The sequence below is a fragment of the Symphodus melops genome, assembly GCF_947650265.1.
Source record: "Symphodus melops genome assembly, chromosome: 11".
NCBI lineage: Eukaryota > Metazoa > Chordata > Actinopteri > Labriformes > Labridae > Symphodus > Symphodus melops.
Window position 1 is genome coordinate 12,845,457 of NC_136701.1, and position 15,619 is coordinate 12,861,075.

A 15,619-nucleotide genomic window follows, 5' to 3' on the forward strand; every position below is an offset into this window, starting at 1 on the left:
TGTGGACAGTGGGTTCCCCAGTCTTTGTCATCCTGATTGTGAGGATCCCAAGCTGAAAAGTTTGGGAAAACCCTGATTTATATGACATTGAAATCCATCAAGGATTAACTTTCGCATGAAGACATGAATATGTCAACATATATTTAAAAACATATATACATTGTTAAAAAAGACAATACTAATGAGATGGGGACAAAAAAGACAAAATAAAATATGAGATATTTCTGTGATTGACCTCTCTCTCTGCTTTTATGTTGAAAAAAGAAGGTGAAGGTTATGAAAATGGTCATGACAGCAAAAACTGAGTAGAACACATATTTTTCAGACAGCAGAGTAAAATTAACATTTTGTGAAGATGAATGAAGTGTTCCTAACTGCTGAAATGGAAAAATGAGGAAGTTAGAACCCTTCACGTGGCTGTCGCTATTAAGTTTTCAACAGCTATTTTATAATACCCAAATATATAGTCACGCCTTCTGGAGTCCTCAATTTAATTTAACAATTGTAAAGGATCAAACACAAAAAAATGCTTAGGAAGAGTATGGAGATACTACTATAACCATATAATGTATGTGCAGATTTCCACATGTCCACAGTCAGCCTAATGGTTATTTTATAACTACATTTAATTGTTAAAAACAAATACTTAAAAAAATAGGAACGCAAATTCTCCAAAAGCCATGTGATGTAGTTTAAACAGCTGGAGGTCATTTATTAATGATGAATATTTTCTGTTATGAGGATAAAACAAGCTTCTTTTTGTTAAGGTACAGAGATGAGGAGTGGAAGGTCGAAAAACGAGTAAAGTTAATTAGAACTATATATGTAGTCACAGGAACACCAAGTTTGTCCACTTTGTCCACTTAGGCCTACAAAAAAGCCAGATTGAATGAACGTTTTTAGACTGCGTTAATAATCTCAATTTTCACGGCTCAACTGAGTCCCTGAGACACTCTCATTCCTTGGTTTTTCTCGGGGGCTCCTCCATCAGGTTTCCCTGTGTAGACTTGTAAGTTCCAAGCATATGAGGAAGTGGCATCACAGGCAGCCCAGATCTTTATACCATACTTTGCAGTTTTGCAGGTCTGCGTCTTTTGTGTTTCTGCACCTGTGGTTCCCACACAAGATTGCAACATTGTTTGTCAACACTGTCTGCTCTCATTTCCTCGCACATTTGACCCTCTGGTGTTCTGTGTGGGGTACACAGAACATCAATTTCCACACTTCTATTAGCCCCGGGTCCAGTGGACCCGGACATCTTATATGTAATAGAAATGTGTAGGGGGGGTGTATAGTGTGTGGTCATTAAATATGTATTCTGATATATGTTCTTCACAGAAAATGAGCCAAAGTCAGTGAGTCTCAGTTTGAAAAAATTAATTAATTGTATCATTTTTCTGTTAATAAAAAATGAAAACGGGTCCAAAAGACCCGAACATCACACAAGGGTTAAGTAGAAATATCGTGAAGGTTGAGCAAATATAGCTCCCAGATTACTTCAGCCACCTGAATATCAGCTCCATCTTGTGGCCATACATTTTTGGAAGAGCGAGTTTATCGATTTGTCGTTCGTCACCCAAAGAGCCATAATTAAAAAAAACAGTGTTTAATATTTTTAGAGTTCACCTTCTGTTGTCTCATTTAAAGATTAAAAGCTATAGCCTACTATAATAACTATAAGCTGAAGTTATTTTTAATTATAGATATGTACACTGAAACAAAGACTACAGTAAAATTAATAATGTGAAGTAAATGTACTTTTTTTATCGGGTGATAAAGTTGTTGTCAAGTAAATTTTAAATCTCCATGGTAACCCTGGTAGCTGTAGGTTATTCGAACGAAAACAATCTAAAAGTCATTTGGAACAAAACAAACTGAGAGACAGCAGCAAATATTCACTGTGGTTTTAAAGTTTATATTTTCGACGATTTCTTCCCAAAAGATCTTCATCATCGACTTTTCTCCTCCAAACATCGACTGAACATCATCAAGCTCAAGTGTTTCACCATGGAGGAAGTAAGATTAATCACTTTAATAAAACAACCAGTTTTACTATCAACACGATCGGAAATTAGATATTAAACGAGCTTTAGGCCTCTAATTTATAGTTTATTAAATTACGTTGCCAGGATAGCCTAAAATGTTACACAATCAACAACAACTGAAATAATACAAAGCAAGGCCTCATGTCTTCAGACCATGTCGAGTTCAAAAAGGCCACAAAGTAGCCTGCGATATGAATTTAAAACAACTTTAACCTTCTCATGTTTGCCTTTGTCTCTTTATATGTTTATTATTTTCATATTTTTAGAATAAGTTTTAATGCATGAACTTTATTGGAGTTATTTCTGGCTGGATTCAAAGATATTGTGACATGAATATGACTTTAAAATACGTAACTTTACAATTATGTGACTATAAAAAGTTCACCGGATTTTTGTAAAAAATAATACTAAATAATTTAAATCTGTGTTTCAAATTTAGTCCAGCAAATCCGGTCAGTCCTCTCGTTAAAACATATATAGACTATAGTATAGCTACACTTTTCAGTTCATGTCATTGCGTTTTTATATGTTTACTATTAATCTATTTAAATCCTCGTAACTGATTACACTTCAATTTGACAGAAAAAGATTGACGTTGACGTTTACGTTTCGGGATTGTGTCTTGTCTTTAGAAGCAGTATGTATCCCGGATGGACTACACCCTCGTCCAGGACCCGGCCTCGTCCAGCCCAAAGGTGATTCTCAGGAGGTCTGCAGGATGTTCATCACCCTGGTCTCCGCCTGTAACTCATCCGAGCGCTCCTTCTTCTCCTGCTCAGGTAATTATTTGTCCAAATATTTCTCGTAACTGACAACACTTAAATATCGAAAAGAAGATTGAAGTGTTTAGTGAAACTTTTCTTTGGAAAATATTGTTTTTTAATGACATATGACAACATAAACCTGCATTGTATATCTGTTCACTGTCAGCCCTTTTATTTCGATGAACAAAAGATGTGGTGTAGCAGGCTGTTCTTGGTGGAGGTTGAAATCTGGCCTAACATTTTAATGACTCCAGTCATTTCATTTCAGCCATTTGTGGTGTCTGAATGTACATTTCGATTAGTTGATGGATGAAGCACATTTCACTAACAATAACAGTCGACAACATGCGTTCAGAAAAAGGGCAGTCCTTTTATTGGAAATACATAGAGATGTGTGTGTGTGTGTGTGTGTGTGTGTGTTTTTAACTTTAGATTTGTTTACAGTTACTGAATAACTTCACTGTAAAATGAAATTAATTTTATAGAAAAAAAGAAATATTTCTCCATTCGTCATATGTTTACATTTTGGCATTGTGTCTTGTCTTTAGAAGCAGTATGTATCCCGGATGGACTACACCCTTGTCCAGGACCCGGCCTCGTCCAGCCCAAAGGTGATTCTCAGGAGGTCTGCAGGATGTTCATCACCCTGGTCCCCGCCTGTAACTCATCCTAGCGCTCCTTCTTCTCCTGCTGAGGTAATTATTCACTGATTTCCTTTTAAATCAACAGATTGTTTGTATAAATATCTCATCTCATTAATGTTTTATATCTTTCAAACCCATTTTTCTTTAATATAATTGAAAAACACTGCTCTTTAAAGACTTCACATTTCAGAAAAAGTTTTTTTTGTGGTTGTCAGTTTAGTTTAATTTCAATGAACAATTATTGTAATGTTGGCTATTAGTGTGGACTTTCAGTCTGAAGTGGAAATGTTGGGTTGTTTCTTTCTTCAGCGCTTCACCTGGACCTCTGTCCTCGTTGACGACCCAGACCGATCCATCCCCAGGCTCATCTTGAGGAGGGTCCCTGCAGCAGCTCGCTCTTCAAGATCATCTCCACCCAGGTCTCCTCCTGTATCTCCTCCTAGCTCTCCTCTGAGCTCTCCTCTTGGTTCTCCCTCTGGATCTCCCTCTGTATCTCCTCCTAGCTCTCCTCTTAGCTCTCCTCCTGGTTCTTCCTCTGTATCTCCTCCTGGCTCTCCCAAAGTATCTCCTCCTGGCTCTGCTTATACCACTCTCCTCCTTGACCTAGAAGTGAGCTCCCCCTCGAGCTCGTCTTCTGCCTCCTCCTCTTCTCATTCCTCCTCCTCTTCTCATTCCTCCTCTTCTTCTTCTCCCTCCTCCTCTCCCACTTCCTCTTTTCATAGTTGCTCCAGTTCCTCTCTCTGCTCTTCCCCAGCTAGGTCACAGAGGAGCCCCTCATGCCTTCCCCTGATGATGACTGAGGAGGAGCAGTGGCCTGGTTTGGAGCCTGAGGAGCAGCAGAGGATCCGCCCCAGTTCCAGACCAGAGGAACCGAGCCAGCCTCCAGAAGATCTCCCCTCTTCTTCTTTCTTGGTCTCCACAGGTCCTGAGCCGAGGTGGAAGAAGAACATGAGGTCCCTCCTGAACGTCCGGAAGCGGCAGCGTGGTGGTGCTCAGCGGAAGAGACCGGCTGCACAGGAGGAAGGTGAGCCTCCACGGAAGCGTCCTCACAAGAGATAAGCTACTGTCATGTGTATATAAGTAGTAGTTGTTATGTTTATTTGGTCAAAATAAAAACAAACAAAAAAAACAAAAAAACAATGACAGATAAACATATAAGACAGAGTAAGATAAGCTCAGTTTAGATAAGTTTAGTTAAGATAAGATATTTTACAGACTAAGATTTTGATGTGTGTCAACATGTAGAATCTTTATTACGTTTTTTTGGCAGCTAATGAATAAGCAAAGGGCACAGACTGTTTGGTCAGATAACTTGGCGTTTGTTAACATCTCCCTCCTCTCCAGCTCACTCCTCTTGTACGTTTTAATTGTCAGCATTATAATAAGCACCTCCAGCATTAAGTGGTTCTCATGAAGCGCTCCTCCTCGGCTCCACCCTCTCCTCAAAACATGGTCACCTCTGGCTCCAGGTAACAAAAGGCTTCAATATGGAAACAAATCAACGCATTCTCTCACAGCAGGAACATCTTCTTATTGTCAAGTTGATAGTTGTGATGTATTTTTAAAGACATTATTTTGAAAACTAGCTTTTTCGGCAGCTCATGAATTAGCAAAGAGCACAGACTGTTAAGTCAGATATCTTGGCGTTTGTCAACATCTCCCTCCTCTCCAGTTCACTCCTCTTCTCCAAATGTGGTCACAGATGAAAAACATACATATTAAAACATCTGGTATTTGTGTATTCATCTTTCAGCATTATAATAAGCACCTCCTGCATTAAGTGGTTCCCATGTAGCGCTCCTCCTCAGCTCCACCCTCTCCTCAAAACATGGTCACCTCTGGCTCCAGGTAACGAAAGGCTTTAAAATGGAAACAAACAATACATTTCTTTTACAGGTCACCGTCATGTGTTCTGATGTGATGTAATCACCAACTTAACAAGTAGAAACTTGTTCTTTTCAAACAAAATGAATTAAGAGGCACACACTTTGGTCTGATATAATAGTGTTTGCAAACTTCTGGCTCCACACCAGCTCATCCACGTCTCTAAACATGGTCACCTCTGGTTCCAGGTAACAAAAGGTCTAAAATGGATACAAAACAATGTATTCTCTCCCAGCAAGAACATCTTCTTAATGTCAAGTTGATAGTTGTGATGTCTTTCTAATTTCATTATTCTGAAAACTAGATTTTTTTGGCAGCTCATGAATTGGCAAAGGGCACAGACTGTCTCCTTAGATAACTTGCCATTTGTTAACATCTCCCTCCTCTCCAGTTCACTCCTCTTCTCCAAATGTGGTCACAGATGAAAAACTTACATATTAAAACATCTGGTATTTGTGTATTCATATTTCAGCAATATAATAAGCACCTCCTGCATTAAGTGGTTCTCATGTTGCGCTCCTCCTCAGCTCCACCCTCTCCTCAAAACATGGTCACCTCTGGCTCCAGGTAATGAAAGGCTTTAAAATGGAAACGAAACAATGTATTCTGTCTGATGTGATTCAAGCACTCTTGTAGCTTATAGTCAAACACAGTAACATACGATATTAACAGATTCTCATTCTGATAACTCGCTCATTGTCCAGCATTTCAATAGTCATGGACACAGGCTTCACAAGATGTTTGCTTACTTTGGCGGTTGATTATTAAGCAGCAACATCTGGTCATACTGTATGTTGCTCCAGGTACACTCAGCTTTACAAGGCAACAAAACAATGAGTTTTATCTCTGAAGCAACATTTATTAATGATACTTTTAACCTATAGTGGCTCTCTGTCTCCTCCTCTCCTCAAAACACATTGCACTGTTGGGTAACTGTTTGGTTAACTTTGTTGGTAGGTTAACCTCTTGCTCCTCCTCAGCTCCTCCTCCCTTCCTAATATGGTAAACTCTGGCTCAAAAAAAAAAAAAAAAAAAGTGGCAACATGAATGCCAAATTTGAACATAAAAACAAAAAAAAATACAATGTGATGTCATGATTTGTTGTGTTATGTGTAGATATGTTATGTGGTGTTATTTTATGTCATGTGTTTTGTTATGTCGTGTTTGTTTTATGCTGTGATGTGTTGTGTCATGTCTCGTCATGTGATTTGATGTGATGTGATTTGAGCTCATCTACAGCAAATCAACGTCACAGCATCTCTGATTAATTCACTCTACAGGCAGATCTAAAAAGGTGAGTTTGATCTCAACACATTTTTGGTGTGCGTAGGAGCCTTCTTGATTTGTTTTTCTTTTCTTCACAAACAGGAGCAGAAATCAAAAGAAGAGACAGGACACAGCACTGAGGAAACAAGGAGCAGCAACACACTCCACTTCAAGAAGAGACGGACCAGTTTGGAGACAACACACGAGCTTTGGACAACATTCAGTGTGGTTAGACTGCGAGACAAATCTGAATAAATAAATATGAACTTTTTTTGTCAACTATTGGTATTTCACTGTCGTTTGATTGAGGGGTAATTCATGGTCCTGAAAAGATCATCTTTGTCGAAAAAAAAACAAACTGTTTTACTAAAAATGGTTTAATATCTCTGAATTGCTGAATCGCTGCAGTTACCATGCTTAATATGCTGTATAATGTAAGGTAATCATAGCTGTATTTTACAGAGAACGAACTGAAAACAAATGAATATCTGCGACACAAAGTCCTCCACCAGAAGGAGCTACATGTTCAGCTCTCGATATGCTTCCCAATGACAGGGGCCAACAATGTCTGGCTGATATCAGAATAAGAGTAAAAAACCTTTATGAAGTTTGTCAAGGATCCTCATCATCTCTGACCTTAACTAATCTTTTTTTTTTTATTTGCATTCATTTCTTTAACCTTTTGCAGTAAATCGATTCACACAGTAACTCAAATATATTAGAAAATGAAAACCTATTAAAACCAAATATCACAATTTTAGTTTATTGACATTTAGCATGCACCTTCACTGTTATGTGTATTTATGATAAACGGAAGTCTTCTGACCAAGACTTTAACATCCCTGGTGTGACAGGCTTTTTCCTTCAGTCAAACTGTGCATAGAGAAAACTGAAACTATTCTCCTACGTTGAGCTCTCATACTATTTTCTTTTATCTGTATGGAGTGGAAAAACATGCACAAAGTTCAATGTCCCAGATGTACCTTCTTTTTTTTTTAGGAAGTGTTGACTTTATTTAAACAGTAAAGACAAAATCCTCCAAGGTTTTTATTAAATCAAATTTAGTGAGTGAGCTCATAATAAATGTATTGGGATTCTTAGAGAGGTTATTTCAGAGAAAAGATTCACAAAAATGATGCAACCCTATCACATACTTGATTTATCAAGACAGGCTGTGGCACTTATCTTACTTATTCATTTATCAAGTTTTCAGTCTCTTCCGACTGCGTGGGTGTCTTTAGGCCTGTCGATACGATACACAAACTCTGCAGGCATGAAGTAGCCGAGGTACTCCACACTGTCCGGGGTGGTGTCGATGTAGTAGTGACCTCCTTCACCGTGGTGGCTGAAGCAGTGTGTGTGCTCGACACGCAGATCCAAACCCTGCAAACAAATCAACAGTTTTGGATTTAAATCATTTCAAACACTCAGCTCATCTTTGTCATTGAGTTAGGGGTGTGCGTTGTTACTTACTGGGTCTCTGGACACCAGCACAGACTGGCAGATGAGCGGGGCGCTGACCTCAAAGTGCTTGAGCCAGTTGTTCACATCGTCATTGGTGTGGAGGGGGCAGACAGAGAACTCTCTTGGCTATCAAAAACAGAGAGAAGAAAATGATAATAAACATCATATGCGAACAACTTTCAGCTCAAAGTGCTTCGAATAAGGAGATCAAATTGCACATGAGAAAAGAAACAATGAATATTTTAACACGGCTACAAAATATGAAAGCAAAAGCACATTTTTTCTTCATAAGTTTGATTTGTGCTTTCAAACTTTCATTACAAGATCAGAAAGACTTTCTGTACTGTATCAAAACATTTATGTTTATAATGTTTGTAGAATCAAATTTAAAACCCAATAAATAATAAAAAGTCACAAAAATAAAGACGTAAAAAGAAAACATTTAAAATGACTGTTATTGTATTTAATAAGGACATCAAGAAATAGATCAATCAGTAATTATAAAAGTGTTACAAATTAGAGTACAAAGATTGTACAGCTTCAGTTCAATCAAAGTCTGTAACTGTCAGTATCATTTGTTCTGTATCACAGCTGATGTTTACCATTATGTGGATCTTGGCTTTCCCCTTTTGGATGATGAAGGTTCCTCCGAGAGCCAGGCTTTTCTCCGGGTACTGACATTCTAGAGTCTTCCTCAAGGACGTCACCAGACTGTGACCTCCTGTCCTCTTCTTGGCTCGAACCTCGAGGACCTGAAGAGACGCACGGGCGGAGAGGACATGATAGCTCAGCTTCTCTTTGTGTTAATGTTTATCCTTTAAATGTTTAGAGATCACATGTAGCGGGGCTGAAGTCCGTAAAAAAAAAACTGAAGTTAGGTTATTAATTCATAGGTAATTGTGTTTAGGTTCACACATAACCAGAGGTGTTCATTATTGTCAGATGACAATGCATTTCTGAGGGGGGCCACCACATCAGGTTTTACTTTGGTCAGATGAGGCTAACTTACCTTCCCAGGCCTCCCCTCACAAGCATACAGATTTCCCAGCAGTCCAAAGTTGCAGTCGGAGAACTTGTCACAGTATTTCTCCTGCAGACACTGTCCATCTGCTGGATTGATAGAGGAGAAATAGCTGCTGTTCACTGCAGGCCTTCCCTCCGCTTCAGTCAGACACAGAGGCATTAGCTATGGACAAGAAGAATGATTCTAAATTTTAAAATTCTGCTAATACTTTCATTCACTTTATTTTTATTTTTTTTTATCATCTGGGAGAATCAGTGATTTTAGCATCTCGCTAGTGGGAGGATTTGCGTCACAGTAAATCTCTCCTGCCTTTGCTGATGTGCTTTGAGTAGGTCAGTCCAAATTCCAGGATACAACCTTATGAGCACCCATAGTTTGTCTATCTAACTCAAATATTTACTTTGCTATCAAAAATACAGGAATGTGATGTGAACGACAATAAAAATGTTGGACTTTAAAGATGACTCAACTCCAGATAAAATGACAACACACTTCAGAAAATGAGAGATGAGCAGCTCTCAAGTTCCCCAAACTAAAATGTGGTAGGATCTGTGGCGTAATGAGAGTAAAAAGGGATTCACCTCTGCATTCATTCCAACAACCCTTGAAGCAGCGCCTGCAGCACCCAGCATGAATGCTCCTGGCAGCTCCAGCTCCTTTGATATGGCGTTCATGTTGTATTCCTAGCAAGATGAGGTCACATTAATTTCATAAAAATGAAGACAGCCACAGGTCAGTGCTTTAAATCTCCACTCAAAATACCTACCTTGTCTTTCTGGACCAAGGGCACCAGGTAAGGCACGCCCCCAACATCAGTGATCCGAGGATTTCCACACAAGCCTGCAGAGTGAGGATGGAGGTGACATGAAAAACTCGACACACAAAACAGGAAACCTTTAACACAAGGATCCACACGTACAGATGTATATTTTTTGCTAAATATATGCTTCAAATACAATTCAATTTCAAATTGAATCCCATTAGATATTTTGGTTTCAACAAGGCATGCATATAAACTGACTGGATCACCTCCTCAGTGGCCTTCGTCCTTATGCTAAAAGAGGCAATCTTGTTTGCTGTTTTCATCGTCATTTGCATGTCAATAGGTCTTGTTTGTTCATGTGTTTACTTGCGTTTGAGAAGCATGTCTGTCAATAACACAGCGTAAAAAAAAACCTGTTGTGTAAATTGGAAAAAAGAATCACACAAAAGATGTGTAAAATGTAAGATGCTTTTGTTATAACACACAATCTAAGAGTCGACCCTTTTGAAAGAAGGGTTAGGGTGAAAGAAAAAGAAAGAAAAAAAAAACAGTGAAATTGTTCGATTGGTCATGTGTTTAATGAGCCCTCATATAAGCCTTTGTATTCGACCATTTAAGAATTTAAATGGGTAACATTTGATTACATTTTATTTGTATTTATAATCCACAACAAAACTGTAATTCAACATGAGTACAATTTAAGCCTGGAGCAGTGTTTGCTCAACAGTGTCTACTACGACTACTACTATTTGAAGTATCTATGCATGAGGTGTAGTATACTTGACAGGTTTCTTACCTTTAACAGGAAAATGGAAAGGCTCTTTGGTGAGATCCGGACACTCCATAACACTGACCTGCACTTCAGCAAAGTTCTCTTCCAGACCTGCTTGTAAAACTGCAACAAACAACAACGACCTTTACTCCCTATCAACGTAGTCGTTCATAAACGTGCCTATTTCTGTGAATCACATTTCAAACTTTTACCTTCACGCAGCTCCACCAAATCTGGCACATGCAGCTGAACCTTTTCTGTTTTGCTGATGTCTGCCATGATCACTGCACTGAAGGTACCTGTGGCAGCAGACTGAGCTGTGCAGGAGGCAATGTGTCATAGAGGACTGAAGAACAATCAAAGAATAAACCATTACAAGAGAATTGCCTGCCTAGTTCCTGGACCGCTTTCCTGCACAGTTTATTCAAGCTACCTTAAGTTTCAGGATCTCGGAATGCTTGTATTGTGTTCATATTTACACATCAAAATATTTCTAAATTTAGTATATAATAAAAAGGTGGTATCTGATCAGAAGCTCACGTAGATATACTGTGGTTTAACAGTGCAAACAAAAACGGAAGTGTAAAGAGTGAATCATTTTGTTTGCTTGAGTGTCTTCTGATTCTGCCTCCTCTTTGGTGTTTGGTCACATGATTACTCGTCACGTTGATGACGTCGAAGCACTTCCTGGTTGACACAGAACCACATGTGGGGTGATGCTGACCCCTTGTTTGTTTTGGTGCAGCTAAAAGTTATTTAACGACACGAACTAGAATAAGTTAAAAATATACCATCACATATTCTTTATGTATATCTCTTACAAACACGTTTCGGGAATATTTTCGTTGAAGGCTTTGAACGGATTTAATCTCGTACTTGTTTTTGCGAATGAAAACTTCTGCTTCTTCACTCACTTGCTTACTACACAATGACAGGAGTGGATAATTCACTACGTTGGACTAATTCTGACACCATCGCAGAGGTTTTATCGGCTAATTCCTGCAACATTGTCCTGGACACATCACCTCCACAGTATGTAGAGAAAGTATCGCGATATCTTGCTCTCTCAATTGGACAGAACGCACAGAATACAGTTTCTTGCACGCCGACAAAAGCAGACAGGTAAGAGTGACAGAACTTGTGTTTTAACTGCAGCATGAGAACCTTCAGTTTGACCTCCTCGACATGTGTTTGTGTCTCTACAGTGAGTCAGGAGACAGCCTGTTTATAACTCAGAAACCTCCTCAGCATGTAAGGTCCAGTACAAGCCACTATAACCTGGGATCAGACCACACACCTCTCAGAGATCTAGCAGAAGGGGGAGATGACTCTTCATCATCAGCCTCCGACGAAGCATCCAAAACTGACAAGAGAAAGAAGAAATACAAACTTCCGCTGTTCAGTTTCTCTTTCCTGGCAGAGAGGAAGTCCAGACCAAGAAGCAAACGCACTCAAAGCTATCACAACAAACACCTTCATGTAATGATAAGACACTCTAGTGATACACATTTTTTGGTTGTGGCTGGTTGCTGTTGTATACATGCTTGAAGTTGTTATATTTTTATTACTTTTCAGAACTATGCAATGGGAGGCTTCTTTAAATGTGTCCAAAAGATGTGGCTGGGCTTTGAAAGAGAAGATGAAGTGGACTCGTCTTTACTAACAGTCGACATGGATCCCGTGTCTCCTCTCTCAGAGTAAGTTTTTTTTTTTATGAGTAATAATCACACTTATTGAGAGGAAGTGTTTGAGTCTTTAAAGAGTCGTCCACATCTATCAAATGTTACTGTCATAATAATGACAATGTCAGACGGAAGGGAGCTTTACATTTCTAGGTCACTTTTTTCAGTGTTTCATAATCTCCAAATACTCTGAAATAATTGAGTTCCCCAAAGATCCATCTTTGGACCATTACATTTTAATATGTGTAAGTAGGCCCATGATGGTGTCAGCAGGAGAGAGAAGCAGTAAGTGTTGATCCTGTCATTACGAGCAGTTCTAGACATTGAGAACCTGAGAACAAGAGTGTGACATGAAGTTTGTTGGCAAATTCACTAGTTCTGCGCGTCTCAATTTAGATCAAGGGAGAAGTGACATTGATGAACACAGCAGTGCTCAAGTGTTAAATGAATTATTTACGCTAAGAGCGCTGTGAGGGCAGAAACGCTGAGGAAGCTGAGACCTTTAAACAAACTAAGGGCATTTTTTGAAATAGCAGAGCTCAATTTCTAAACAAAACCAACAAAGTACTTTAAATTGCAAAAGTCAGTATTAGTTCAATTTTAGGACTAGATGGAATAATCCCATGATACAAGAGTGTACAAAGTAAGAATTAATTTTTTGTTAAAAAACGTGTCTGTTCTTTTTTTTTTATAGGGAAGAAGAAGAATGGTCAGGTAACAAGGACATCAGAGTAGTGGTAAGCTGGCTATTCAAACAACATTTTTTTTTGCATCTACCAGCAGGTGTTGTTCAATTTTTAGTCTCTTACTGTTTGTCATCTTGCAGGAAAAAAAAGCTTTTGCAGTGCCATTAAAGAGAAAGAGCCAACAAACCTGGTGCCAGCAGGTAGCACAGAAAAAGCAGAGGAACGCTACCAACACCAGACAAGAACCCTCACAGGGAAAACAATGCAAGACTTCACGCAAGGTAGCAGCAAAGGCGACGTCATCAGGGAGCACGTCCGAGTCTGCTAGTCGAGTTGAAGCGAAGAAAGATGAACCAGCACCTGGAGCTGGTGACTCTCTGAACCAAGCTGAAACGCACAAGACAGAGGGACTCCTTGTGAGAGACAAAAAGAAGAAGAAAGCGAAAGAGGGAAAGGCGTGGAGCGAGAGTGAGGCAACGGCACCTGTAACAGAAGCGGCGACTGAAGTTTTACACATCGACAATCTGTCTCAGACAGCACAGTTTGAGAGACTCCACGGCCCAGCAGGCCTTACGAGTGACACGCGAGCTGACTCGTTGTGTGATGAAGCGATGGTAAAGAAAAGAAAGAAGAAGAAAAAAGACAAAGACAGGAGCCGGGGTGAGGAGGAGGCGCAGGGTACGACGCCTATGAATGTGACCGAGAGCCCATTAAACGAAGGTAGCATGCAGGGGCACGAAGGGAGCGACACCCCTGATTCGAAAGAAAAGAAGAAGAGAAAAAAGAGAGAGGCAGCTGCCGAAAATGTCAATAAATCCGAATCTGATTTGTTGAGCTCCAGTACAGAAAACGGCGGCAAGAAGAAGAAGAAGAAAAGTAAAAGTGAGAAGGACGAGGAGCAGCTACAGTCCGGTGCTGCGTCTGAAGCTTTTAATGACAACGTGACGACGCAGAAGAAACATAAAAAAAGGAAAAAAGAAGAAGGGATCATTGTTGCGGAGGAAGGGAATGATTTAACAGCTTCTCAGGAAATTTTAGAATCCAGTTTTGTCAAAAGAAAAAAGCATAAAAAGAAGAAACACTCGTCCTCCAAGGAGGCTTCTCAACAAGGAGGAGAGTGTGTAGATAGCTCTGTTAATGATGCCGCAGAGACAGTGGAGACGTCACCAAAAAAGACAAAGAAGAAGAAAACTTCAATTGAGGGGGTGGATAACTCTTTTATTCCTGAAGAAAAGAAAAATGTTGCAGATGAAGATGGTATTCTAAAAACAGAAGAGAGCATTGGAGACCAAAATGCTGAAGTAAGGGTTCGGAAAAAGAAGAAGAAAAAGAGGTCTGAAGACAATACGGTACAAAACGATGATTTAGTGTCTGTGAAGGAAAAGTCCTCATCCTTCCTCTGTGCTGATTCAGAGTCTTCACCGTCTTTAAAGGCTTACGTCTGGGCTGGAAATCTGGAGACGGAATCTGAAGAAATGTCCGGACATTTGGAGAAATTAAACAAAGAGGACAGGAAAAAGAAGAAGAAGAAAGGAAAGAGAACAATGTCGGAAGTGGAGAATGGTGTTGAAATAGATCGTGAGCAGGATTTTGAGAAAGTACCTAACACAACGTGTCAGAGGAGCTCGTGTGGAATCACAGACCCAGGCGGGGAAAGGAGACAAACAGGAAATGAAGCTGAACTGATGACTCCAGTGGAAAGTTTGGAAAGTTCGGCGGATGCAGCTCCGTCTTCAACAGGCGAGGCTGCTGCGTTGAAAAAGAATAGGAAGAAGAAACGGCGAGAAGACGCAACAAGCCACGTGATGCACGAAAGTCCAACAGAAGAAACGGAATCAGCAATCTCAGAGACTCCCTTCGATGTAAGTGAGAAGAAAAAGAAGAAGCGGGTAAAACACACTGACAAGGTTTCCTTTGGGGTGAAATCTGTGACAGAGTCTGTCCATTTAGAGCCCCAAGACGAAAAGGAGAGAACAACGCAATCAGCGAAGCAGAACGTCACACACAGCGGCCAAGTTCCATCAGAGACTTGTTTTTTAAAACCCCAAATGTCATTAAACGGACTCACGGAAAGAAAGCACTCTAAATTAAAGAGGAAACTGCTTAATCCCGAGGAGGATTTCCTTACAGATTTTTAGATTATGGGACTTGATGGGATTATATAAAGACTGGCAGGCCAAGTGGTGGATTGAAACACGGAAAGGTGGCGGCTGTGAAGTTTTAACGAGAGCTTTTTTAATTTAGTTTTGTATCAAATGATATTTACTGATATGCTTCACAATCTTTTGATGTCGAGCTAAACTCGGTTTAAAAACTGTTTGGTCATGAAAGCTGTACAGTACATGACACTCTTGGAGGAAAATATGGAAAGTTTATGATTTTATTTGACTTTGAGTTTCCGATGAGAAATCCTGAGGAAGTCTTATCTTGTTCTTTTATTTGCTTGTCTTTATTTTTTATTTTAGTTTTTTGGATGGCAGACAGTATTATCAATCATTATTTATAACGATTCACAACTGTTATCTCTTAATAAAAATGAGACAGCAGGAGATGGTATAAAATGCAGAAAGGACTACTCCTTTGTATTTTCTCGCCTGTTGTCCACACTTCCTTGCAGTTGAGGTG

The 15,619-nt window shown here is 39.6% G+C and overlaps 3 protein-coding genes and 2 long non-coding RNA genes across 7 annotated transcripts; 3 read left to right on the forward strand and 2 right to left on the reverse strand.

Annotated features, from left to right (window-relative positions):
* Positions 1-1,835: 1,835 nt before the first annotated feature.
* On the forward strand, positions 1,836-4,593 carry LOC306831758 (uncharacterized protein). 3 transcript variants are annotated; one of them, XM_079355985.1, is made up of 5 exons: positions 1,836-2,016; positions 2,678-2,824; positions 3,358-3,504; positions 3,763-3,979; positions 4,016-4,593. In XM_079355985.1, the coding sequence occupies exons 1-5, from the start codon at positions 2,008-2,010 to the stop codon at positions 4,510-4,512; spliced, it is 1,017 nt and encodes a 338-aa protein (XP_079212111.1). In that variant the 5' UTR covers positions 1,836-2,007; the 3' UTR covers positions 4,513-4,593. The 3 variants fall into 3 exon arrangements, with proteins under 3 accessions (XP_079212111.1, XP_079212110.1, XP_079212112.1); XM_079355984.1 differs by having other exon boundaries at positions 3,763-4,593; XM_079355986.1 differs by lacking the exon at positions 3,358-3,504 and having other exon boundaries at positions 3,763-4,593.
* A 109-nt stretch (positions 4,594-4,702) lies between these two features.
* On the reverse strand, positions 4,703-5,948 carry LOC306831763. The gene is made up of 2 exons (XR_013780121.1): positions 5,893-5,948; positions 4,703-5,513 (listed from the first exon to the last, which is right to left on the reverse strand). It is a non-coding gene; the product is annotated as an uncharacterized lncRNA (long non-coding RNA).
* Positions 5,949-5,953: 5 nt separating this feature from the next.
* LOC306831762 lies at positions 5,954-6,882 on the forward strand. Its single transcript, XR_013780120.1, has 2 exons — positions 5,954-6,631; positions 6,706-6,882. It is a non-coding gene; the product is annotated as an uncharacterized lncRNA (long non-coding RNA).
* On the reverse strand, positions 6,512-10,989 carry cUnh11orf54 (chromosome Un C11orf54 homolog). Its single transcript, XM_079355989.1, has 8 exons — positions 10,839-10,989; positions 10,651-10,749; positions 9,858-9,931; positions 9,673-9,774; positions 9,077-9,253; positions 8,670-8,819; positions 8,077-8,193; positions 6,512-7,986 (listed from the first exon to the last, which is right to left on the reverse strand). The coding sequence occupies exons 1-8, from the start codon at positions 10,903-10,905 to the stop codon at positions 7,813-7,815; spliced, it is 960 nt and encodes a 319-aa protein (XP_079212115.1). The 5' UTR covers positions 10,906-10,989; the 3' UTR covers positions 6,512-7,812.
* An 81-nt stretch (positions 10,990-11,070) lies between these two features.
* LOC306831751 (uncharacterized protein) lies at positions 11,071-15,563 on the forward strand. The gene is made up of 5 exons (XM_079355975.1): positions 11,071-11,748; positions 11,832-12,105; positions 12,202-12,323; positions 13,003-13,045; positions 13,135-15,563. Exons 1-5 carry the CDS (start codon positions 11,555-11,557, stop codon positions 15,130-15,132), a joined length of 2,631 nt encoding a protein of 876 aa, XP_079212101.1. The 5' UTR covers positions 11,071-11,554; the 3' UTR covers positions 15,133-15,563.
* The last annotated feature ends 56 nt before the right edge of the window (positions 15,564-15,619 follow it).